At 48.2% G+C, this 25,553-nt stretch overlaps 1 protein-coding gene across 4 annotated transcripts in view; it reads left to right on the top strand.

Annotated features, from left to right (window-relative positions):
• The window catches only part of LOC147116702 (meckelin-like), a 178,303-nt gene that overhangs the window by 125,309 nt on the left and 27,441 nt on the right, over nt 1–25,553 (top strand). For all 4 annotated transcript variants that reach the window (XM_085991813.1, XM_085991811.1, XM_085991814.1 and 1 more), the window contains one exon: nt 15,911–16,051. In XM_085991813.1, the coding sequence (XP_085847939.1) occupies nt 15,911–16,051 (141 nt within the window). The remainder of the gene's footprint in view (nt 1–15,910; nt 16,052–25,553) is intronic.

Below are 25,553 nucleotides of genomic sequence, written 5' to 3'. Positions count from 1 at the left end.
AAAATTAAGACTTTAAAAAAAATTATCTTCCAAATCCTGTCTTCTTGCTGGCTGGACTCCTGGAGGTTGCGCTCGGATCCTTTGGGGCTTTTTGCTGGCTCTGTTGTAGGCGAGTGAAATTCCCCAGTGGCTCCATTGTGGAGTGTTGGAGTTCCGGGTAGCTCCATTGTGGAGTGTTGGAGTTCCGGGTAGCTCCATTGTGGAGTGTTGGAGTTCCGGGTAGCTCCAATGGTGGAGTGTTGGAGTTCCGGGTAGCTCCAATGTGGAGTGTTGGAGTTCCGGGTAGCTCCAATGGTGGAGTGTTGGAGTTCTGGGGAGCTCCATTGTGGAGTGTTGGAGTTCCGGGTAGCTCCATTGTGGAGTGTTGGAGTTCCGGGTATCTCCATTGTGGAGTGTTGGAGTTCCGGGTAGCTCCAATGGTGGAGTGTTGGAGTTCCGGGTAGCTCCATTGTGGAGTGTTGGAGTTCCGGGTAGCTCCATTGTGGAGTGTTGGAGTTCCGGGTAGCTCCAATGTGGAGTGTTGGAGTTCCGGGTAGCTCCATTGTGGAGTGTTGGAGTTCTGGGTAGCTCCATTGTGGAGCGTTGGAGTTCCGGGTAGCTCCATTGTGGAGTGTTGGAGTTCCGGGTAGCTCCAATGGTGGAGTGTTGGAGTTCCGGGTAGCTCCAATGTGGAGTGTTGGAGTTCCGGGTAGCTCCAATGTGGAGTGTTGGAGTTCCGGGTAGCTCCATTGTGGAGTGTTGGAGTTCCGGGTAGCTCCATTGTGGAGTGTTGGAGTTCCGGGTAACTCCATTGTGGAGTGTTGGAGTTCCGGGTAGCTCCAATGGTGGAGTGTTGGAGTTCCGGGTAGCTCCAATGTGGAGTGTTGGAGTTCCGGGTAGCTCCAATGTGGAGTGTTGGAGTTCCGGGTAGCTCCATTGTGGAGTGTTGGAGTTCCGGGTAGCTCCATTGTGGAGTGTTGGAGTTCCGGGTAACTCCATTGTGGAGTGTTGGAGTTCCGGGTAGCTCCAATGGTGGAGTGTTGGAGTTCCGGGTAGCTCCAATGTGGAGTGTTGGAGTTCCGGGTAGCTCCATTGTGGAGTGTTGGAGTTCCGGGTAGCTCCAATGTGGAGTGTTGGAGTTCCGGGTAGCTCCATTGTGGAGTGTTGGAGTTCCGGGTAGCTCCATTGTGGAGTGTTGGAGTTCCGGGTAGCTCCATTGTGGAGTGTTGGAGTTCCGGGTGGCTCCATTGGTGGAGTGTTGGAGTTCCGGGTAGCTCCAATGGTGGAGTGTTGGAGTTCCGGGTAGCTCCATTGTGGAGTGTTGGGAGTTCCGGGTAGCTCCATTGTGGAGTGTTGGAGTTCCGGGTAGCTCCACTGTGGAGTGTTGGAGTTCCGGGTAGCTCCATTGTGGAGTGTTGGAGTTCTGGGTAGCTCCAATGGTGGAGTGTTGGAGTTCCGGGTAGCTCCAATGTGGAGTGTTGGAGTTCCGGGTAGCTCCAATGGTGGAGTGTTGGAGTTCTGGGTAGCTCCATTGTGGAGTGTTGGAGTTCCGGGTAGCTCCATTGTGGAGTGTTGGAGTTCCGGGTATCTCCATTGTGGAGTGTTGGAGTTCCGGGTAGCTCCAATGGTGGAGTGTTGGAGTTCCGGGTAGCTCCAATGTGGAGTGTTGGAGTTCCGGGTAGCTCCATTGTGGAGTGTTGGAGTTCCGGGTAGCTCCAACGTGGAGTGTTGGAGTTCCGGGTAGCTCCATTGTGGAGTGTTGGAGTTCCGGGTAGCTCCATTGTGGAGTGTTGGAGTTCCGGGTAACTCCATTGTGGAGTGTTGGAGTTCCGGGTAGCTCCAATGTGGTGTGTTGGAGTTCCGGGTAGCTCCATTGTGGAGTGTTGGAGTTCCGGGTAGCTCCATTGTGGAGTGTTGGAGTTCCGGGTAGCTCCAATGGTGGAGTGTTGGAGTTCCGGGTAGCTCCATTGTGGAGTGTTGGAGTTCCGGGTAGCTCCATTGTGGAGTGTTGGAGTTCTGGTTGGTCCAAAGGTGGAGTGTTGGAGTTCCGGGTAGCTCCATTGTGGAGTGTTGGAGTTCCGGGTAGCTCCATTGTGGAGTGTTGGAGTTCCGGGTAGCTCCATTGTGGAGTGTTGGAGTTCCGGGTAGCTCCATTGTGGAGTGTTGGAGTTCCGGGTAGCTCCATTGTGGAGTGTTGGAGTTCCGGGTAGCTCCAATGGTGGAGTGTTGGAGTTCCGGGTAGCTCCATTGTGGAGTGTTGGAGTTCCGGGTAGCTCCATTGTGGAGTGTTGGAGTTCCGGGTAGCTCCAATGTGGAGTGTTGGAGTTCCGGGTAGCTCCATTGTGGAGTGTTGGAGTTCTGGGTAGCTCCATTGTGGAGCGTTGGAGTTCCGGGTAGCTCCATTGTGGAGTGTTGGAGTTCCGGGTAGCTCCAATGGTGGAGTGTTGGAGTTCCGGGTAGCTCCAATGTGGAGTGTTGGAGTTCCGGGTAGCTCCAATGTGGAGTGTTGGAGTTCCGGGTAGCTCCATTGTGGAGTGTTGGAGTTCCGGGTAGCTCCATTGTGGAGTGTTGGAGTTCCGGGTAACTCCATTGTGGAATGTTGGAGTTCCGGGTAGCTCCAATGGTGGAGTGTTGGAGTTCCGGGTAGCTCCAATGTGGAGTGTTGGAGTTCCGGGTAGCTCCAATGTGGAGTGTTGGAGTTCCGGGTAGCTCCATTGTGGAGTGTTGGAGTTCCGGGTAGCTCCATTGTGGAGTGTTGGAGTTCCGGGTAACTCCATTGTGGAGTGTTGGAGCTCCGGGTAGCTCCAATGGTGGAGTGTTGGAGTTCCGGGTAGCTCCAATGTGGAGTGTTGGAGTTCCGGGTAGCTCCATTGTGGAGTGTTGGAGTTCCGGGTAGCTCCAATGTGGAGTGTTGGAGTTCCGGGTAGCTCCATTGTGGAGTGTTGGAGTTCCGGGTAGCTCCATTGTGGAGTGTTGGAGTTCCGGGTAACTCCATTGTGGAGTGTTGGAGTTCCGGGTAGCTCCAATGTGGTGTGTTGGAGTTCCGGGTAGCTCCATTGTGGAGTGTTGGAGTTCCGGGTAGCTCCATTGTGGAGTGTTGGAGTTCCGGGTAGCTCCATTGTGGAGTGTTGGAGTTCCGGGTAGCTCCATTGTGGAGTGTTGGAGTTCCGGGTGGCTCCATTGGTGGAGTGTTGGAGTTCCGGGTAGCTCCAATGGTGGAGTGTTGGAGTTCCGGGTAGCTCCATTGTGGAGTGTTGGAGTTCCGGGTAGCTCCATTGTGGAGTGTTGGAGTTCCGGGTAGCTCCACTGTGGAGTGTTGGAGTTCCGGGTAGCTCCATTGTGGAGTGTTGGAGTTCCGGGTAGCTCCAATGGTGGAGTGTTGGAGTTCCGGGTAGCTCCAATGTGGAGTGTTGGAGTTCCGGGTAGCTCCAATGGTGGAGTGTTGGAGTTCTGGGTAGCTCCATTGTGGAGTGTTGGAGTTCCGGGTAGCTCCATTGTGGAGTGTTGGAGTTCCGGGTATCTCCATTGTGGAGTGTTGGAGTTCCGGGTAGCTCCAATGGTGGAGTGTTGGAGTTCCGGGTAGCTCCAATGTGGAGTGTTGGAGTTCCGGGTAGCTCCATTGTGGAGTGTTGGAGTTCCGGGTAGCTCCAACGTGGAGTGTTGGAGTTCCGGGTAGCTCCATTGTGGAGTGTTGGAGTTCCGGGTAGCTCCATTGTGGAGTGTTGGAGTTCCGGGTAACTCCATTGTGGAGTGTTGGAGTTCTGGGTAGCTCCAATGTGGTGTGTTGGAGTTCCGGGTAGCTCCATTGTGGAGTGTTGGAGTTCCGGGTAGCTCCATTGTGGAGTGTTGGAGTTCCGGGTAGCTCCAATGGTGGAGTGTTGGAGTTCCGGGTAGCTCCATTGTGGAGTGTTGGAGTTCCGGGTAGCTCCATTGTGGAGTGTTGGAGTTCCGGTTGGTCCAAAGGTGGAGTTCCGGGTAGCTCCATTGTGGAGTGTTGGAGTTCCGGGTAGCTCCAAAGGTGGAGTGTTGGAGTTCCGGGTAGCTCCATTGTGGAGTGTTGGAGTTCCGGGTAGCTCCATTGTGGAGTGTTGGAGTTCCGGGTAGCTCCATTGTGGAGTGTTGGAGTTCCGGGTAGCTCCATTGTGGAGTGTTGGAGTTCCGGGTAGCTCCAATGTTGGAGCGTTGGAGTTCCGGGTAGCTCCATTGTGGAGTGTTGGAGTTCCGGGTAGCTCCATTGTGGAGTGTTGGAGGTCCGGGTAGCTCCAATGTGGAGTGTTGGAGTTCCGGTTGGTCCAAAGGTGGAGTTCCGGGTAGCTCCATTGTGGAGTGTTGGAGTTCCGGGTAACTCCATGGTGGAGTGTTGGAGTTCCGGGTAGCTCCATTGTGGAGTATTGGAGTTCCGGGTAGCTCCATTGTGGAGTGTTGGAGGTCCGGGTAGCTCCAATGTGGAGTGTTGGAGTTCCGGGTAGCTCCATTGTGGAGTGTTGGAGTTCCGGGTAGCTCCATTGTGGAGTGTTGGAGTTCCGGGTAGCTCCAATGTTGGAGCGTTGGAGTTCCGGGTAGCTCCATTGTGGAGTGTTGGAGTTCCGGGTAGCTCCATTGTGGAGTGTTGGAGTTCCGGGTAGCTCCATTGTGGAGTGTTGGAGTTCCGGGTAGCTCCAATGTGGAGTGTTGGAGTTCCGGGTAGCTCCATTGTGGAGTGTTGGAGTTCCGGGTAACTCCATGGTGGAGTGTTGGAGTTCCGGGTAGCTCCATTGTGGAGTGTTGGAGTTCCGGGTAACTCCATGATGGAGTGTTGGAGTTCCGGGTAGCTCCATTGTGGAGTGTTGGAGTTCCGGGTAACTCCATTGTGGAGCGTTGGAGTTCCGGGTAGCTCCATTGTGGTGTGTTGGAGTTCCAGGTAGCTCCAATGTTGGAGCGTTGGAGTTCCGGGTAGCTCCATTGTGGAGTGTTGGAGTTCCGGGTAGCTCCATTGTGGAGTGTTGGAATTCCAGGTAGCTCCATTGTGGAGTGTTGGAGTTCCGGGTAGCTCCATTGTGGAGTGTTGGAGTTCCGGGTGGTCCAAAGGTGGAGTTCCGGTTGGTCCAATGGTGGAGCGTTCGATTACGCGGTGAATCTAACAACAGAATATTGGACTCTGATTAGCTTGTGCTGGTGTATTAGACTCTGTGTTAGGTCTGATGGCAGAGCACTGCTACTCCCTGGTGGATTTAACAGTAAAGCTTCACGGCACTCCTTGAACTCTTGCACTAAGAGCGCTGGACTCCCTCGTAGCTGCTGTGTTGCAACGTTGAACTCCCAGTCACGTGGATTGTGAGTTTAAATTCAGCTGTTATCTGAACTCACCTGGCTCATTTCCCCCCCCCCCCCCAAATGTTGAGGCAGACTGCAAGAATTGACCTTCACCCCAACTTGCATCTGTGCCATTGGTGTGGTCTCTTTAGGGACGGGTGCTTATCTCTTACTCAGTCTTCCAGCTGGTGCGATGCCTCTTATCAACAAATGTCTAGGCCAGCACAGTTAGTTCGAACATCATGAGTGAAAATACCATCCTCTCCGTGTGTTTTCATGAGCACTGTGGCAAGACTCAAATCAGTGTAGCTAGTGACTGATCCACATTAAACTGAGATGGGAATTGGTGGGTGGGGCGCGGGAGGGTAGGCAGCGGTGTGGTGGGGGGTGGGGGTGCGAAGAGGGAGAAAGAAGACCGGGCTATATCTGGTTCTGATAGCATCCGCAGGGCTGCTTTTATTGAAGGAAAGAATCCCGTTATTCCCTCGGGTTAGTCAGAAATTAGTTTGCGGTCTGGCGTGGGCAGGATTAGAACTCGAGAACACAAAATTCCCTCGAGTTAGTGTAGTTAGGGGATTAGTGACCTTCCGCATGCTAAATTCCTCTGGCTACTTTTCAAAGAACAAAACAAATTCCTTTCAGTGTAGCCGAGCTGGAGGCTCTGTCTTCTATCAAGCGAGCAGGAAGGAATGCATTATCTATTCCAGATATGGAATCACCAGGACAGGTTCTGAGCAGCTTCCAAGACTGCCCATATTTCTTTCTTTTAGTCGTTGTTTTAAATGTTAATTAAGCTGTTGCTGCTGATTTTCACAACGCTCTGGGCACTTTAAAAAAGGTAGCGTATCTTAAAAACAAACGTTCTGTTTTGAAATGGTGGGCTATGTCTGTTCCCCTCATTATTCCACAGCGCACGTCATTAAAAAAAATTGGGGGTTTTTTTGCTCTTAAAAAAATAATAATAGTGTCTGACTTTTGTCAGAAGTGTCAGTTCTGGGGGATGGAGCACTTTATCAAGCACTCCCAGGTCAGGTATAGCGTGTTAGATGCAAAGTAAAGCTCCTCCTGTCCTGCCCCAGCAATGTGCCTCAGCCCCAAGCTCAGAAGAGCAGTAATAAAAACAGAAAATGCTGGAGATACTCAGCAGGTCAGACAGCATCTGTGAAGAGAGTCTTATGTTCATTAATAAATAGACATTCTTATTATGAACACAGCTAGCTTTTGCTAGTTACTTTATTGAGCACATGTGGACTGGGTACAGTATCTGTAGAGGCTTCCATCTTGACTGTTGCCTTGTGGGTAGCCTAGTGCCTCATGGGCAATGTAGTCTTAATATATATACAGCTGGGTAGTGTAGTCTTATACATACAGCTATATACAGCTCTACACAGCTCTACGGCTCCACCTAGTGTCCACTATAGAATGACATGTTATTGATCATTACAGAGAGAAACAGAGTTAATGTTTCGGGTCGATGACCTTTCGTCAGACCAGTTCTGACGAAAGGTCATCGACCTGAAACGTTAACTCTTGTTTCCCTCTTCACAGATGCTGCCTGACCTGCTGAATATCTCCAGCATTTTCTGTTTTTATTTCAGATTTCCAGCATCTGCAGTATTTTCTTTTTGTCTCGGAAGAGCTGTCCTGATTGAACGAGCGTGGCATCTCTCACACGAGCCTCTCTGACTGAGAGCGGCAGTCTAGTTCCAAATGAAGGCAGTGTCGTGCAGTCGGCTCGTGTCCGTCAGGAGCTGGCCTGAGATTACTCGGACTTGTTGATATTAGATCTGGCTGCACGGCAACCCGGCCATCCTCGCCCTCCACCCCTCCCCCCAGTTCACCTTGAACTGAGTCCGTTGCATCTATCACTGCTTGTGAAGTAGGGTCAGACTGCAATCTGCGGTAACGCGCATGAAGTCTGTTCAACTTGCTTATACGGTATGTTAAATGGTGTACCTGACAGTGTAGCAACAGTATTTCTGGTCAAATTCACCCCCTTCTCCCCCCACCCCTCCCGAAGGCATAAATCACTTATTGCGGCACAGCTACACTCTCTCATCCATTGGCTGTTATTCATGTGTGAGCGATGTTCCCTTTAATTTTTTTTTTGGGTGCACGGCCCCTTTAAGGGCTGAGCGGCCCATTCAAAATACCGCGCGTGCGCGGTTTTTCCTATTTAAAAGCCGGTGAGACAGCTGCGCGGGCGCTGCAGAGCACCGCGCAGCTTAAAGGGAATACTGTGTGTGAGCCGTGACAGTGATTAATCAGCGGGCTATTTGACCGGGGGAGAATCACAGCCTGTGCACGCTCACATCCAGCAGGGGTTGCAATGCACCAGGATTACTTCGGATTACATAGGATATACGGCACAGAAACAGGCCATTCGGCCCAACCAGTCCATGCCGATATTTATGCTCCACTCGAGCCTCCTCCCGTCTTTCCTCATCTAAATCTATCAGCATAACCCTCTATTCCCTTCTCCCTCATATGCTTGTCTAGCCTCCCCTTAAATGCATCTATACTATTCGCTTCAACCACTCCCTGTGGTAGCGAGTTCCACATTCTCACTACTCTTTGGGTAAAGAAGTTTCTTCTGAATTCCCTATTTGATTTCTTGGCCTCTAGTTATGCTCTTCCCCACAAGTGGAAACACTCTCTCTGTATCCACTCTATCAAAATCTTTCATAATTTTAAAGACCTCTATTAGGTCACCCCTCAGCCTTCTCTTTTCAAGAGAAAAGAGACCCAGCCTGTTCATCCTTTCCTGATATGTAGACCCTCGCATTTCTGGTATAATCCTTGTCAATCTTCTCTGAGCCCTCTCCAGTGCGCAGGAACCCTGACTGAATTTTCCCTCCATAACTCAGTCACCGTGGGCAGTTGTAGGACTCCGAGCGCTGCCCGAACTCAGACCAGCCAGCTCAACACACAGACCAGGAATTGAAGCCATGGCATTCACGGTCACTAGGGCTCAGCTGCTGACTGATTTTGCTGAATATTGAGGTAGCCTGTCTTGTTTCCAATTATTTAAACTCGAAACAAAATATATATATATATACAACAACCTGAGGAAGGTATGTATTACCTGTTCTTTAAAAAGTAAACCAAAGCTCATGTGGTTGGTGGACTGCCTAGTGTAGAGCTGAGCCTTATTGAAAGGAAGGATGTAGGTTCGATTCCACGTTGTGTACGGCTGGCCTCTTGCTGTGGTTTACCAGAATGTCTATTGACGCCCACTGTGTCAGCCAATGAGTTGGAGGTGAGACAAGGCTTAGACAGGACTCACAGCAAACAGTCTATCTCACAGCAAACAAAGTCTGTTTACTCAACAACAACAACAACAACTTGTATTTATATAGCGCCTTTAACATAGTAAAACGTCCCAAGGCGCTTCACGGGAGTGTGAAAAGACAAAAATTTGACACCGAGCCACATAAGGAGAAATTGGGTCAGATGTTTGGTCAGAGAGGTAGGTTTTAAGGAGGAAAGAGAGGCGGAGAGGTTTAGGGAGGGAATTCCAGAGCTTGGGGCCGAGGCAACAGAAGGCACGGCCACCAATGGTGGAGCGACTATAATCAGGGGGGATGCTCAAGAGGGCAGAATTAGAGGAGCGCAGATATCTCCGCGGTGGGGGTTTGTGGGGCTGAAGGAGATTACAGAGATAGGGAGGGGCGTGGCCATGGAGGCATTTGAAAACAAGGATGAGAATTTTGAAATCGAGGCGTTGTTTAACTGGAAACCAATGTAGGTCAGCGAGCAGAGGGGTGATGGGCGAACGGGACTTGATGCGAGTTAGGACACAGGCAGCCGAGTTTTGGATGACCTCAAGTTTACGTAGGGTGGAATGTGGAAGGCCAGCCAGGAGTGCGTTGGAATAGTCAAGTCTAGAGGTAACAAAGGCATGGATGAGGGTTTCAGCAGCGGATGAGCTGAGGCAAGGGTGGAGACGGGCGATGTTACGGAGGTGGAAATAGGCGATCTTTGTTATGCTATGGATATGTGGTCGGAAGCTCATTTCAGGGTCAAATATGACACCAAGGTTGCAAACAGTGTGGCTCAGCCTCAGACAGATGTTAGGGAGAGGGATGGAGTCAGTGTCTCGGGAACGGAGTTTGTGGCGGGGACCGAAACAATGGCTTCAGTCTTCCCAATATTTAATTGGAGAAAATTTCTGCTCATCCAGAACTGGATGCCGGACAAGCAGTCTAACAATTTAGAGACCATGGAGGGGTCGAGAGAAGTGGTGGTGAGGTAGAGCTGGGTGTCGTCAGCGTATATGTGGAAATTGACGCTGTGTTTGCGGATGATGTCGCCAAGGAGCAGCATGTAGATGAGAAATAGGAAGGAGCCAAGGATAGATCCTTGGGGGACACCAGAGGTAACGATGCGGGAGCGGGAAGAGAAGCCAGTGCAGGTGATTCTCTGGTTACAATTAGATAGATAAGAATGGAACCAGGCGAGTGCAGTCCCACCCAGATGGACGATGGTGGAGAGATGTTGGAGGAAGGTGGAGTGGTCAACCGTGTCAAAGGCTGCAGACAAGTCAAGAAGGACAAGGAGGGATAGTTAATCTTTGTCTCAGTCAGAAAGGATGTCATTTGTGACTTTGATGAGAGCCGTTTCGGTACTGTGACAAAGGCAGAAACCTCATTGGAGGGATTCAGACATAGAGTTGCGGGAAAGATGGGCATGGATTTGGGAGGCAACAACACGTACTCAGCAAACAGAGTCTATTTAAACAGCACACTACAGCAAACAATCTACAGAATCTATAAAAAGAGTCCCTACGAACTACAGCAAACAGAACTCATGACCGAAACTACAGCAACGCCTCCCGATAAAAGCAGGGTGATTTCTCCAGCAAAATGCAGTGATAGTTACATTATGATAGTTACATAATGCAGATTATGTGCGTAAAATCAATTCCAGTCACTTGCAGCAGTGCGGTCTCCAGGCATGATTGACGGGGGAATTACCCAATCATCTCCATTCTGGCTGGGTCTAGCGGTGTCACTAAATGCAGCCATATTTAACTGCTTCTGTGTAATTGTCTTGCGTGTAAATAAATCAAATTGTTTGTTTTAGCCTGAAAGTAATGGTCTGCCAGTGTGCCATTTGATATCCGGTGCATAACTCTGATAAAAGAATAATTGTTAACTCCGTTAATGTATAAAGTTTCAATTCATAAGGGACTCGGATTGCTTATGCCAATTGCAACTATGGAAACTGTGAACGCAACTTTAAAGTGTTTGGTGAGAGCCTGGATTGTATCTCGGACATTGGGATGAATTAATATATATATATGGTTCTTTGAAACTTCTTCTCATAATCAACTTGTTTGCTGTAATGCCATTTATTCAAGTAAGATTTATTATCAGAAAGGTGGAATGAATTAATCGCCTTCTGAGGAACAGCCTGATTTGGTTCAACTTTCCAATTTTACTGTGTGCACAAGTCCATTTATTCAGCGCTGATATTCCCATTGAGGTAGTGGACTCCCCTGCCTCACCTTACCAACGCTGGTTTCAGGCATTCCCCCCACTAGGAGAGAATCGCACCTGCACTTAACTGTATAAATAAATACTGTCTGAAAAATGTAGATTACATGGGGCCAGAAATTTGGGTCCCCACGGGTGAGTACACACTGGGTACTCGCGCGTAGGGCCAATGAAAGTGCCGGTTTCGTGCATCCGTTCCCTTGAAGGAAGGGGTTCACAGGTCAAACGCGTGCGCCGGAGAGGCAGCGCGTACGCCTAGAACTTTCGGTTTTCTTACAGGTTTCTCCAACAGGGTAAGTCTCCAGCAGCTGCATGTTTAAAAAGCAGTCGCAAGGCCTGCTTTTAACAAGGTAACTGGTGAATTAAGTAAAATTAAAACATTTTTTCCACAGGTTTATTATTTTTAAATACTTTAAAGAAAGGTAAGTTTATTTTTAGCCCCGTTAAAAACTGTAATTAATTTTTTCAAAAATTTAAAGTATTGTTTAAAATAGTTCTTTTATGTAATTTATAGTTATTTTAAAAATGTGATTTAAAAAAAAATTATTTGAAGTTTAATTAGGTTTTGGGGCCGATCTCTATTCATAGATTTGACAGGTCTTCCTGTCAAATCTATGAATGAAGCATTCCCTGCTACGATTGGCTCTCCATGGCCCACGTGATCCCAGGGGACGCATCGAACTAACTGCGTCCCTGGGATACGCAAGCACTGCGCGCCGGCAGCTGGAGGAGGCCCAGGATCGGAATCCCACGTGGGCCCACAGCTCAACGGCCGGCGCGCTAGGTAAGTGCAGGTCGGGGGCTTGCACCCACGGGAAGCCTCTGACCCGAATTTCTGGGCCATGATGTTTAAGAGAATTGACAAAAGAACCAGGAGGGAGATTGAGGAGAATTTTTTATTTTAATGCAGCGAGTTATGATGATCTGGAATGCGCTGCCTGAAAGGACGGTGGAAGCAGATTCAATAGTAACTTTCAAAACGGAATGGGATAAATAATTTGAAAATTTGCAGGGCAAGGACAATGCTCCCTGCAATTTCTTTTGGCGCCCTGCGGCCCCTTTAAGGGGCTGCGCAGCCCATTCAAAATGCATTGAAAATCCAGCTGTGCAGGATCCCTGGAGCGCTACCCGGCCGCACATCTTAAAGGGAACATTGGCTATGGGGGGGAGGGGGGGGAAGAACGGGGGAGCGGGACTAATTTGAGAGCTCCTTCAAAGAGCCGGCACGGGCACGATGGGCCAAATGGCCTCCTGTGCTGTATGACGCTATGGTACAGGATACAGAGATGGGCTTGTGAAAAGTCAGGAGCACATCTCCTGTTAGCCAGTGAGCGCATTAACACGTGTATCGGGCTGCCTGGCCATTTCTGTGGCCGGCAAGTAGCTGGGCTCGGGGTTGCGTGACGGTCGTTAGAGCTCCCTTTCTAGCCGAGGCCGGTTGCAGTAATTTTCTGGGCCTATACTGTTATCTGCACACAAGACAAGTAATGAGAGGAAGTTTTGCTGGAGCTATACAAAGCCCTGGTTAGACCACATCTGGAGCACTCTGTACAGTTCTGGGCACCACACCTTAGACAGGATATAATGGCTTTGGAAGGAATGCAGCACAGATTCACCAGAATGCTACCAGGGCTCCAAGGGTTAGATTATAAGCAGAGATTGCATAAACTAGGCTTGTAGTCCCTGGAATATAGAAGGTTAGGGGATGATTTGATGTGAGGTTTTTAGGATTTTGCAAGCAATTCATAGGGTAGATAGAGGGAAACTTTTTCCGCTGGTGACGGAGTCTAGGACAAGGGGACAAAACCTTAAAATCAGAGCCAGGCCATTCAGGAGAGAAGTTAGGAAACACCTCTTCACACAAAGGGTGGTGGAAGTGTGGAATCCTCGCCCACAAAAAGCAATAGGTGCTGGGGCTCAATTAATCATTTTAAATCTTAGATCGATAGATGTTTGCTAGCCAAGGGTATAAAAAGGGATACGGGGCCAAGGCGGGTGGGTGGAGTTAGGTCGCAGATCAGCCACGATCTCATTGAATGGCGGAACAGTCTCGAGGGGCTGAATGGCCTCCTCCTGCTCCTGTAAGAGCTCCCTTTGGTTCACTAGCGCATCAGAGCTGGCCGCAGTGGAAAACACCCGCTTACTTTCGTTGAGAAATCAGTTTGCGAGGTTGATTTTCGTCCCGCTACCACCCCCGTACCCGCCTTTAAATGGGCGGTGGCAGGATTTAAAATCGGGCGGGTGGGAGGGGCGAGAAAATGGCAACTTGCCACCGGAGGCCTAGCCGTGCCGATTTTTCGGCCTGGGCCTCAATTTAAGCATACGCCATTCCCGCTGGAAACAGGCAGGCTCCTGATTAAAATTATCAAACGGGTCAACCGACGGTGTCGGGGCTCCCGGCACCATTTCCATGTCACTCGGCGCTGCCACCGTTGCTCGTTGAACCTGCCCACAAACCATGGAGGGCTGCTCCCAGGAATCGCAGAATCGTACAGCACTGAAGGAGGCCATTCGGCCCATCGAGTCGGCGCCGGCTCTTTCGAAGAGCAATCCAGTTAGTCCCACTCCCCCGCTCTTTCCCCATATCCTTGCAATTTTTTCTCCTTCAAGTATTTATCCAATTCCCTTTTGAAGTCTACTATTGAATCTGTGTCCACCCCCCTATCAGGCAGCGCATTCCAAATCCTAACCACTCGCTGCGTAAAAAAGTTTTCCTCATGTCGCCTCTGGTTCTTTTGCCAATCACCTTAAATCTGTGCCCTCTGGTTATCGACCCTTCAGCCATTGGCAACTGTTCCTCTTTATTTACTCTCCCAATCGGATCTTTACTGTCCCAACCGGATGTCTAGGCCCAGGGTGACACACCTGCCATCCGGTGTTGCTATGGAGATGGAGGGAAGGGCCAGAAAGCGCGTAGAATCAATCGCAGGATAAGCAATTGCACAGGTCAGGAAGCAGCCATTATTTAAAGCCACTATTTAAAGGGACACTCCCCTCTTATTGAAAATGCTGCAAAAGTTTGGGAGACATTTTGCTGGTAGCTTATAGTGCTTTTGGCTACGTAGACGATTTTAAAGTGCTTGTAGTAGCTGTGCAAGCTACTGGAATCTTAAAGGGGCTTCTGGCAACGCAGATTTTTTCCACACGGAGAACCTTCTAGCATTTCTGCTGTGGCTGGAGGAAGAGGAGCAACAGGAGATGGAGCAAATAGAACTGCATCTGCAGGGAGATCAGATAGAAGATGGGGCGATCAGACGGAAGGAGGGGTGTTCGCAAAGAGACTTTACCGTCAAAGTGTATGGGCCCAGGACAATATACCTGGCATCCAGTGTTGCTATGGGTGGTGGAGGAGGGAAGGATTTTAAATTAAAGAAAGTGCATGCAATTAATCGCAGGATAAGCAATTGCACAGGCCATGGGGCGTTTTGGGCCGAAGTTTGTAAAGAATGTCTGAGACCTGCTGCAGCTAACCTTCGCCGCCCCCTCTGGCCGAACTCACTTGTGGAGGATGGGAATCCTGCCCAAAAAAAATGCCAATGTCCCTGACCCTGGAAAAAGCAGCCAGGGAGTATCCTAGTGGTGGGTGGACCTCCCACCCACTGAAGGTGCACTGGGATTCCACAGCAGCCGAATAGTTTGGCCATCGCCCTTCTGTATATCTGTAGTGCCACTTTCTGTGTCTTGGCATCATGATGTCTGGTAGGCAATTGGTGATTGGAGATACAGGACAAAGGCAGGTAGATCTAAAAATGTTTTATAACAACAGAAAATGCTGGAAACACTCAGCAGGTCAGGCAGCATCTGTGGAGAGAGAAACAGAGTTAACGTTTCAGGTCGAAGACCTTTCGTCAGAACTGGAAAGGGTTAGAGATGTAACAGGTTTTAAGCAAGTACAGGGGCAAGGGAAGGTGGGAGGGGAGGAAAGAACAAACGGGAAGCTCTGATAGGGCGGAAGGCAGGAGAGATGAAATGACAAAAAGGGATGATGGTGCGAGGCAAAAGGAAATGGGAATGGGACAAGTAAAGAAACAAAAGATGGGTCGAGAGGAGGTGTAAATGGGAATATCAGAATCATCACCAATAGCTGCCGTCCGAAAAAATGGGAGCGGTGGTTATAGTCTGAAATTGTTGAACTCAATGTTGAAGCCGGAAGGCTGTAAAGTGCCTAATAGAAAGATACGGTGCTGTTCCTCGAGCTTACGTTGAGCTTCGTTGGAACAGTGTAGGAAGCCGAGGCCAGAGTGGGAGTGGGGCGGAGAATTAAAACGACAGGCGACCGGAAGCTCGGGGTCACGCTTGCGGACTGCACGGAGGTGTTCCGCAAAGCGGTCACCCAATCTGCAGCTGGTCTTCCCAGTGTTTCATAGGTTTCTACCAGGTATCCTCATGGGAGAGCTGTTTGCCCAACACAGTCCTTACCTTTTCCATTTCTTCAAGTGGTCTCTCCCAATCTCTTCACCAACTCCCCCCCCGCCGCCCCCACAAATAGAATAAACCCTGGCTGATGGGTCCCTGCCCAATCTCTGGTGATACTATCCCATGGTACTCTTGTGGTAGTATAGCCTCATCTTTAAACTTCATGAAGACCCAAATTCAAAACTGATGTCTAGGTCACGACTTGAATAGACTCAATTCCCCCAATCTAATCATAACTAATTAGTGCTGAGGCACTCCTGAGGTAAAACATCATTACTCCATTAACCTTAGCTTCCAATGGCTACAAGGTTATAGTCTTGAAAACTAGACTTGAATGGTATGCCTCCTTGTTTCATGGTCCTAGAAAGGAGACTCACCGCACCCTCCGTCTAAAAGGTTCAAACACAGACGTTTACAGCGCAGAAGGAGGCCATTCAGTCCATTATATCTGTGCCAACGCTTTGCCAGAGCAATCCAAAAACGAATCCCACTACCCCCGTGCTCTCCCCATTAGCCCTGTGTCTTCCTCTCCTTCAAATATTTATCCACCTTTCACTTAAAAGGCGCAACAGTCTCTGCCCCAACCACTCCCTGTGGCGAAACGTTCCAGCCTCCGACGGCCATCTGTGTAAAGAAATTTCTCTTAATCTTTCTCCTTGTTCTCTTAGTGGGAGACACAAACTTGGCAGACATAATGCACCTGTCTTGCATATTTTTAATTTCAGGTTATTGGCTTAAAGAACATCGCTAGAAGAGATCTGAATTTGAATCTACATCCAGGATCTGATGTCAGCCTGGCTCCCTGGAGCCCAATTCTCCGATACGGAATAGCAGTATCCATGTGGTTGGCAGTCGGTTTAGCTCAAGTAAGACAGCTGCAGTTGCTATAATTTATGTATTGGAGCCATGACACTGATAAATGGGTCGCACATCTATAAGATTCAGGAAATAAAACTACCGAAGGACTTGGTTCCTTGTCCTACCCCAAACACACTTTCCCTTCACATGACTGTCATGCTACTGGCAGCTAAAGAGGAGCTTTCCACTAAAAGATGGTTTGTTTAAGTATAAACCTATTTAGAAATTTGAACTGTGGAACACATGACGGAGGACATATTTTACATCGAAAGAAAAACAGAAAGCAAGAAAAATAAAGCCTTACATTTCTATAGTGTCTTTCACAACCTCAGAACATCTCAAAGCGCTTTACAGTCAATTAAGTACTTTTTGAAGTGTAATCGCTGTTGTAATGTAGGGAATGCGGCCAATCTGCGCACAGCAAGCTCCCACTAACAGCAATGAGATAATGACCAGATAATCTGTTTTTAGTGATGCTGATTGAGGGATAAATATTGGCCAGGACACCAGGGAGTTCTCCCCTGCTCTTACATAAGAACATAAGAAATAGGAGCAGGAGTAGGCCAATCGGCCCCTCGAGCCTGCTCCGCCATTCAATAAGATCATGGCTGATCTGATCCTAACCGCCAATCTACTATCACAGAAATATCTCCTGAATCTAACAGAATTAGACACATGAAATAGGAGCAGGATCAGGCTACACGGCCCCTGGGCCCACTCCGCTACCCACAGGGCCATGTCCGATCCGAACCTAGACTCATGTCCAAATTCCTGCCCGCTCCCCGTAACCCTTAATTCCCTTTACTTCTAGGAAACTGTCTACTTCTGTTTTAAATTTATGTAATGATGTAGCTTCTACAGCTTTTTGGGGCAGCATATTCCATGGACCTACCACCCTCTGAGTGAAGTAGTTCCTCCTCATCTCAGTTTTGAAAGAGCAGCCCCTTATTCTAAGACTATGCCCCCTAATTCTAGTTTCACCCATCATCGGGAACATCCTCCCCGCATCCACCCGATCCAACCCCTTCACAATCTTATATATTTCAATAAGATCGCCTCTCATTCTTCTGAACTCCAATGAGTAGAGTCCCAATCTACTCAACCTCTCCTCATATGTCCATCCCCTCATCCCCGGGATTAACCGAGTGAACCTTCTTTGTACTGACTCGCGAGCAAGTATGCCTTTTCTTAAGTATGGACACCAAAACTGTATGCAGTATTCCAGGTGCGGTCTCACCAATACCTTGTACAACTGAAGCAATACCTCCCTATTTTTATATTCTATCCCCCTAGCAATGAAAGCCAACATTCCATTGGCCTTCTTAATCACTTGCTGCACCTGCATACTAACCTTTTGAGTTTCGTGCACCAGGACCCCCAGATCCCTTTGTACTTCAGTACTTTCCAGTTTCTTGCCATTAAGATAATAACTTGCTCTACGATTTTTCCTGCCAAAGTGCATAACCTCACACTTTCCAGTATTGTATTCCATCTGCCAAATCTCTGCCCATTTACTTAGCCTGTCTATGTCCCCTTGCAGGTTTTTTATGTCCTCCTCACTCACTACTTTCCCTCCCATCTTAGTATCATCTGCAAACTTTGATATGTTACACTCGGTCCCCTCCTCCAAATCGTTAATATAGATTGTAAAGAGCTGGGGTCCCAGCACTGACCCCTGTGGAACAACACTAGTTACTGATTGCCAGTCTGAGAATGAACCATTTATCCCAACTCTCTGCCTTCTGTTAGATAGCCAATCCTCTATCCATGCCAGAATATTACCCCCAATCCCGTGATTTTTTTATCTTAAGCAATAATCTTTTGTGTGGCACCTTGTCAAATGCCTTTTGGAAGTCTAAATACACTATGTCCATTGGTTCCCCTTTATCCACCCTATATGTTACTTCCTCAAAGAACTCCAGCAAATTTGTCAAACATGACTTCCCCTTCATAAAACCATGCTGACTTTGTCCTATTAAATTATGATTATCCAAATGTCCTGTTACTGTCTCCTTAATAATGGACTCCAACATTTTACCTACCACAGATGTTAGGCTAACCGGTCTATAGTTTCCAGCCTTCTGTCTACTGCCCTTTTTAAATAAGGGTGTTACATTAGCAGTTTTCCAGTCTGCCGGGACCTTTGCTGAGTCCAGGGAGATTTGGAAAATTATTACCAATGCATCCACAATCCCTACCGCCACTTCCCTAAAGACCCTAGGATGTAAGCCATCAGGTCCAGGTGATTTATCCGCCTTGAGTCCCATTATTTTACCGAGTACCACTTCCTTAGTGATTTTGATCGTGTTTAGCTCCTCCCCCCCTATAGCCCCCTGTTTGTCCAGTGTTGGGATATTCTTAGTGTCCTCTACTGTAAAGACTGATACAAAATACTCATTCAGTGTTTTTGCCATCTCCATATTTCCCACCATTAATTTCCCGGTCTCATCCTCTAAGGGACCAACATTTACTTTAGCCACCCTTTTTCTTTTTATATAACTATAAAAACTCTTACTATCTGTTTTTATATTTTTTGCTAATTTACTTTCATAATCTATCTTCCCTTTCTTAATCAATCTTTTTGTTATTTTTTGCTGTCTTTTAAAGTTTTCCCAATCCTCTATCCTCCCACTAGATTTGGCTACCTTATATGCCCTTGTTTTTAGTCGAATACTATCCTTAATTTCTTTACTTAGCCACGGATGGCTGTCTTTTCTTTTACACCCTTTTCTTTTCAGTGGAATCTTTTTTTTGGAAGTTGTAAAATAACTCCTTAAATGTACACCACTGATCATGTATCGTCTTACCCTTTAATCTATTTTCCCAATCCACTCTACTCAATTCCGCTCTCATACCTTCATAGTCTCCTTTATTCAAGCTTAGCACGCTTGTTTGAGATCCAACCTTCTCACCCTCTAATTGAATATGGAATTCAACCATGTTATGGTCACTCATTCCAAGGGGATCCTTTACTAGGACATTCTTAATTAATCCTGTCTCGTTACACAGGACCAGATCTAAGGTTGCTTGCCCCCTGGTCGGTTCAGTTACATACTGCTCAAGAAACCCATCCCTAATACACTCAATGAACTCATCCTCAAGGCAGCCCTGCCCAATTTGATTTGTCCAATTAATATGATAGTTAAAATCCCCCATAATTATAGATGTTCCCTTATTACAAGCCTCAACTATTTCCTGATTGATACTCCGTCCAACCGAGTTGCAACTGTTCAGAGGCCTATAGACTACGCCCACTAGTTTTTTTCCCCTTATTATTCCTTATCTCCACCCAAACTGTTTCATTATCCTGATCTTCATTCACATTGCAAGAATGGCGAAGATTATGTCCTAAAGGGGAAGTTTACTGTTCAGGAGCACAGTGAGCCTTGACTGGTGTCACTTTGGATTCAGTGGGTCGCACCTTCACCTCTGAGTCAGAAGGTTGTGGGTTCAAGTCCCACTCCAGAGACTTAAACACATAACTCTTCAAAATAGCGCCATGGGATCTTTTACGTCCACCTGCGAGAGCAGACGGGGCCTCGGTTTAACGTCTCATCCGAAAGACAGCACCTCCGACAGTGCAGCACTCCCTCAGTACTGCACTGGGAGTGTCAGCCTGGATTATGTGTTTAAGTCTCTGGAGTGGGACTTGAACCCACAACCTTCTGACTCAGAGGTGAAGGTGCGACCCACTGAATCCAAAGTGACACCAGTCAAGGCTCACTGTGCTCCTGAACAGTAAACTTCCCCTTTAGGACATAATCTGCGCCATTCTTGCAATGTGAATGAAGTTCCTACTCTCGTATTGATCATGAAATCTGGGGAAATAATTTTCTAATTGTCAACTGCAAAGAATTTCTCTAATAACCTGAGACAACAGTGTCACACGTTTAGTGCCATGACCATCCCATGATCCCACGGCACTATTTTGAAGAAGAGCAGGGGAGTTCTCCAGGGATGTCCAGACTAATATTTATCCCTCAACCAACATCACTAAAAACAGATTATCTGATCATTATCTCATTGCTGTTTGTGGGACCTCTCTGTGCACAAATTGACTGCATTCCCTGCATACCTGAAAGTGACTTCAAATCTCAGCGTTCAGTTGTCAATTATAAACCACTCCTTTCTGTTTATGATGGTTACTGTCCTGTAATCACTCCTAAATATCAGCATTAAAGAAAAAAGTACTTGCATTTATATAGTACCTTATCACATCATGCAAACACCTTAAAGCACTTTGAATATTTTTTTTGGAATGCAGTAACTTGTTATGTATGTTCATTATCCTCTATACAGAGACCATCTGAAGCCCTTGGTTAGATCACAGCCTTTTCCTCACTCCTGGGTATATAACATTCCATATATCTGAACCGCTCTTCTGTATATTACTGCCTTGTAATTACTCCCAAATATCCTTTAATCTAATGGAAAGAGTCATAAGATTTCTAAATACAGCTCACACCAGATATCCATTATTCTCGAGTGAAGGCAGAACTGTAAGGTTTGTTACCAGCTGGTCTGATCCTGTGTCCTAATAAACTGATTACAAACTTTAGGTAGGCATGTGGCTTCCAAAACAAAATATTTATCCGTGTACCGCCCATCATATCCAACCACTGGGCTATTGATATTGATTTAGTGATATTGATTGGGGGCGATTTTAACCCTACTCGCTCAGCAGAAACCCAACGGGTGGGCAGTTAAATTCGCCCTGGCCCTTACCTGTCCGAAGGCCGCCATGATCGCAACATCTGCAATTTTAACCTGCTCTCCCGAGCAGGCAGCGAGGACAGGCGCCCGGAGCCAACAGGGTCCTTCTTTACAAATACATGTTGCGGCCCGATGACATCTGTAGTGTATGTAACTGTTCTACCTTTAAGAGAACTATTGTATGTAACCGTCCACCTTTAAGAGAACTATTTTAGGTGTGGCACTACTTTATCTTGGCTGCTGTATACTGTAATACCGGCGGTGACCACACCGGTATATAAGTGCTGTGTCAGGATTTATTGGGCAGATTCGCCCTGACCTTCGAATAGTAAAGTCCTGTTAAAGTTACTCTTGTAGTCTGTGTATTAATTCGCCATAATACCTACAGACTTTACAGTGGCGACGAGTTCGATCTTACCCTGCGGCAACAATACTTCCGAAGCAGTTAACGAGCGTCGAGAAGAGGCACCCGCCCTCGTCGTTCTGCTGAGAGAAAACTCGAGTCTGCAGAGCAAGGAAGAATTCAGACACGAAGCCTTCCATCAGCAACAGGCACTGATTGTCCCTTCTGCCACAGTGGTGAGTGAGCCGATCAGCACGAGAAGCAAGTCGGCCACGGTGACTGTGAGTAAAGGGAAAATAAAAAAATAAACGGAGGATAAGGGCGGTGAACTCAACCACGGTCGGGGGAAAGGAGCCAGACAGAAGTCAGGCCCAGAAGCGCTGAGACTGGGGCAGCGTGGAGCACGGAAGCCGTGGTACAAGTGGGCTGGGAGATGCAACGGCGTCGTGAGACAGCTAGACCGCGACCGGCGAAAAAGTCCGGGCAGCGACCGAGGCCACGAAGCGCTGCGACCGGGATCGTAAGGCGCGGGAAGATATAAAAATAAATAAATCGCGGATAACTCAGCCGCAGCCGGGGAGGAAAGCACCGGACTGCGAGAGGGCTGGGAGGCGCGATTGGAAGCCGCTGAGGGAGAGACAGAGCCCGAGCGAGCGGGAGAGACAGAGCCCGAGCGAGGGAGACTGAGCGAGATCCAGCCCAGCGGCTGAAACTGTTCGCCGTCAACGGGTTGTACCCAGCGCCGGTTGCCCTGCCGAGAAAAGGGAACAAGGAACGCACTGAAGCCGACGCGCAGGCTGCGAACCCCGAAAGCCAGCGGTCGTCGCCCGAGGGAAAAGCTTACCCCTCCCGCCAGGGGAAGAAACGCGGGAAGCCACCAGTAGGCGGGGAAGAAGACAGAAGCGGGAAACCGCCATTTTGAAAGTGGGCGGGGAAAGAAGACAAGCGCGGGAAACCGCCATTTTGGAAAAAAAAAGTTAAAGAAATATTTCGTTGTTGTTTCTCAGGAAGAGGGTGAAGATGCCTAAGTGTAGTAACATCAACGGTTTCGATTCCGATGTGGAAGATTGGGCCACGTATGTAGAACGCATCGAGATATATTGTAAGGTCAATAAGATAGCAAATTATGACAAAGCTCTAACCTTACTAAACTCAATGGGTGTGAAGACATACGGGTTATTGAAGCATCTTCTATCACCAGCTAAACCGGCGGATCAGTCTTTCGCTTATATTGTTGCTGTCCTGAAGGATCATTTGAACCCCGCACCGCTGATGTTAGCGGAACGATCTAAATTTTACGTGAGAACGCAACTAAAAGAGGAAAGCAACGCAGAGTACCTGGTTGAACTGCGTAGACTAGCAAAATACTGCCAGTTTGGGGTAAATCTGTCAGAGGCACTGAGAGACAAGTTCGTGTGCGGAATGTCGAAGGAAGGAATACAAAAACGACTGCTCGAAGAGAACGATCTTACACTTGAGAAGGCTGTCCTTATTGCAGCATCGCACGAAGCCGCAGCGAGAGGCACGGCGGAAATGCAGCGGAAGACAGCGGTACTCAGTATGGATCAAATGACTTCAGGTACAACGAAATGTTATCGTTGTGGGAAGACAACACACGATCAGAACCAATGCTGGTTTAAAAACCAGGAATGTAGGAAATGTGGCAAGCCTGGTCACATAGCTAAAGTATGCCGGTCAGGAAAGAAGACCAGCAATAATAAGTCACCGCAGAAGAAGTACAGAAAGGTACATAAGGTGACTGGGAAGAGTACAGATGAACAGAATTCGGATTCAGACTCCAACAGCAAGGAACTGGGTAGTCTGAGGATTCACAATGTGAGTAAAGAAGCTGACCGACAAACTATCTGGGTCACACTACAGATTGCAAAAGTCCAAGTGAAAATGGAAGTGGACACCGGATCGGCGTTGACGGTCATGAATAAGCAAGATTACAAAAAGTTGTTCAAACATATTCCCCTACAGGATACGGAGATAGTATTGCAGACATACACGGGGCATAAAGTATACCCCATCGGAAAGATAAAAGTCAAGGTGAGACACAAGGGCAAAGATCACCGAGGAATGGACATGTATGTGCTACCCGAGGGAGGTCCACCACTTCTGGGACGGGAGTGGATCAGGAAAATAAAGATAGACTGGCACTCACTAAACACAATGACGGTAGATTCCGGAAAGGAAAATGTCAAACCTGAACGGTTGTCCAGAATATTGGACGAAGCTAAAGAGGTATTTCAGCAAGGACTGGGAACACTGAGAGGAATTAAGGCAAAAATCAAGATTGCAGAACATGCAAGCCCAAAATTTTTCAAAGCCAGATCGGTACCTTACGCGATACGACCTGCTGTGGAGGCAGAACTGGAAGAGCTTGAACGTTCAGGGGTACTGTCTAAGGTGGACTGGAGTGAGTGGGCCACGCCCATTGTTCCCGTCATGAAGTCTTCATCAAGTAACAAGCCAGGGGGACCGGGAAAGGTCCGCATCTGCGGAGACTTCAAGATCACAGTTAATCCGGTGCTTCACACGGTACAATACCCGCTTCCGCGGATTGAGGATATCTTTGCTTCATTGTCTGGCGGGAAACACTTCACCAAGATAGACCTGGCACAAGCATACTTACAAATGGAAGTCGAGGAAGAGTTGCGCCAGTATCTCACAATCAACACACACAGAGGCTTGTATCGTTATAATAGACTGGTTTTTGGAGTAGCTTCGGCTCCAGCAATTTGGCAGAGGGCCATGGAGCAGGTCTTACAGGGGATTCCAAGCACTCAGTGTTACTTGGACGATATCCTGATTACGGGAGAGGACGAGGAGGAACACCTCGCAAATTTGAAACTGGTGCTCACCAGGTTGAAGGAATATGGCCTTCGAGTTAATCGCCAGAAATGTGAGTTCTTCCAGAAACGGATCTCGTACTGCGGTCATGTCATTGACCAAGAGGGGCTGCACAAGTCACCTGACAAGATAGAAGCTGTCGTGAAGGCCCCCGCCCCGGAAAATGTATCACAGTTGAGATCATTTCTGGGGTTGATTAATTATTACCACAAGTTTCTGCCAAATCTATCCACGGTGCTGCATCCGCTGAATGCTCTGTTGCGGAAAGAAGTACCATGGAAGTGGAGCGAGGACTGTAAGAAGGCCTTTCGCAGAAGCAAGGCGTTGATTACCTCTGAGGAAGTGTTGGCTCATTTCAACCCAACGTTACCTCTTCGTCTAGCTTGTGATGCTTCCCCTTATGGAATTGGAGCAGTACTTTCACACAAGTTACCAAATGGCTCGGAAAGGCCAGTCGCATTTGCGTCCCGATCATTGACCTCCGCTGAGCGAAATTATGCTCAGATAGATAGGGAGGCCCTCAGCCTTGTGTGGGGAGTAAAGAAATTCAATCATTACCTGCAGGGCAAGAAGTTCACATTACTGACAGACCACCAGCCGTTGGTGTCCATATTCAACCCTAACAAGGCCGTTTCCACTATGACAGCGCAAAGGCTACAGAGGTGGTCCGTGTTACTTGGGGCACACCAATATGACATCGAATACAAAAGGTCCAAACAGCATGGAAATGCTGATGGGTTATCGCGCCTACCGTTGCCAGTAGTAGAAGAGGCGGCTACAGTGGACCCGGTAGAGATGTTCCACTCATCCATAGTGGAATGTCTACCAGTAACAAATTCGATGATCGAAAATGAAACAAGAAATGATCCGACTCTCTCACGAGTCTACGATTTAACGGTGGAGGGATGGCCAGCACATGGCGAACCAACGCTGCCCGCATTTTCGCAAAGAAAAGAACAGCTGTCAGTGTGCCGAGGAACCTTGATGTGTGGATCTAGAGTGGTGATTCCACCCAAACTTCAGCATAAGGTGCTAAAGGAGCTTCACGAGGGGCATCTGGGTGGAGTGAAAATGAAGAACCTAGCAAGAGCGTTTGTGTGGTGGCCAGGTATTGATGGAGACATCGAAGAAATAACCAAGAGCTGTCTAGGATGCCAGAAGGTCCAAAACACGCCACCACAAGCTCCTCTGCATCCATGGGAGTGGCCCTCATCTCCTTGGCAAAGGGTACACGTCGACTTTGCTGGTCTATTTATGGACTCAATGTTTCTACTCGCGGTGGATGCACACTCCAAGTGGCCGGAGGTAATAAAGATGTCCTCCACCACCACGGAAAAAACCATCACAGTATTACGGACCATATTTGCTAGGAATGGCCTGCCGGAACAGATTTGTTCTGATAATGGACCGCAATTTGTGTCCGAAGAATTCAGGAAGTTCTTAAAAAGGAATGGGGTCAAGCACTACACGTCAGCCCCATACCATCCCGCCACCAATGGATTAGCTGAAAGGTTTGTCCAGACCTTCAAGAAGGCCATAAAGGCCATGGGTAATGAAGACATCAACCTACAACATAAGGTAGATAACTTCTTGTTGGC

The sequence above is a fragment of the Somniosus microcephalus genome, chromosome 6 (assembly GCF_052327205.1).
Source record: "Somniosus microcephalus isolate GS21.2 chromosome 6, FLI_Smic_1.0, whole genome shotgun sequence".
NCBI classification, from domain to species: domain Eukaryota; kingdom Metazoa; phylum Chordata; class Chondrichthyes; order Squaliformes; family Somniosidae; genus Somniosus; species Somniosus microcephalus.
This window is presented reverse-complemented; position numbering and strand designations above follow the sequence as displayed.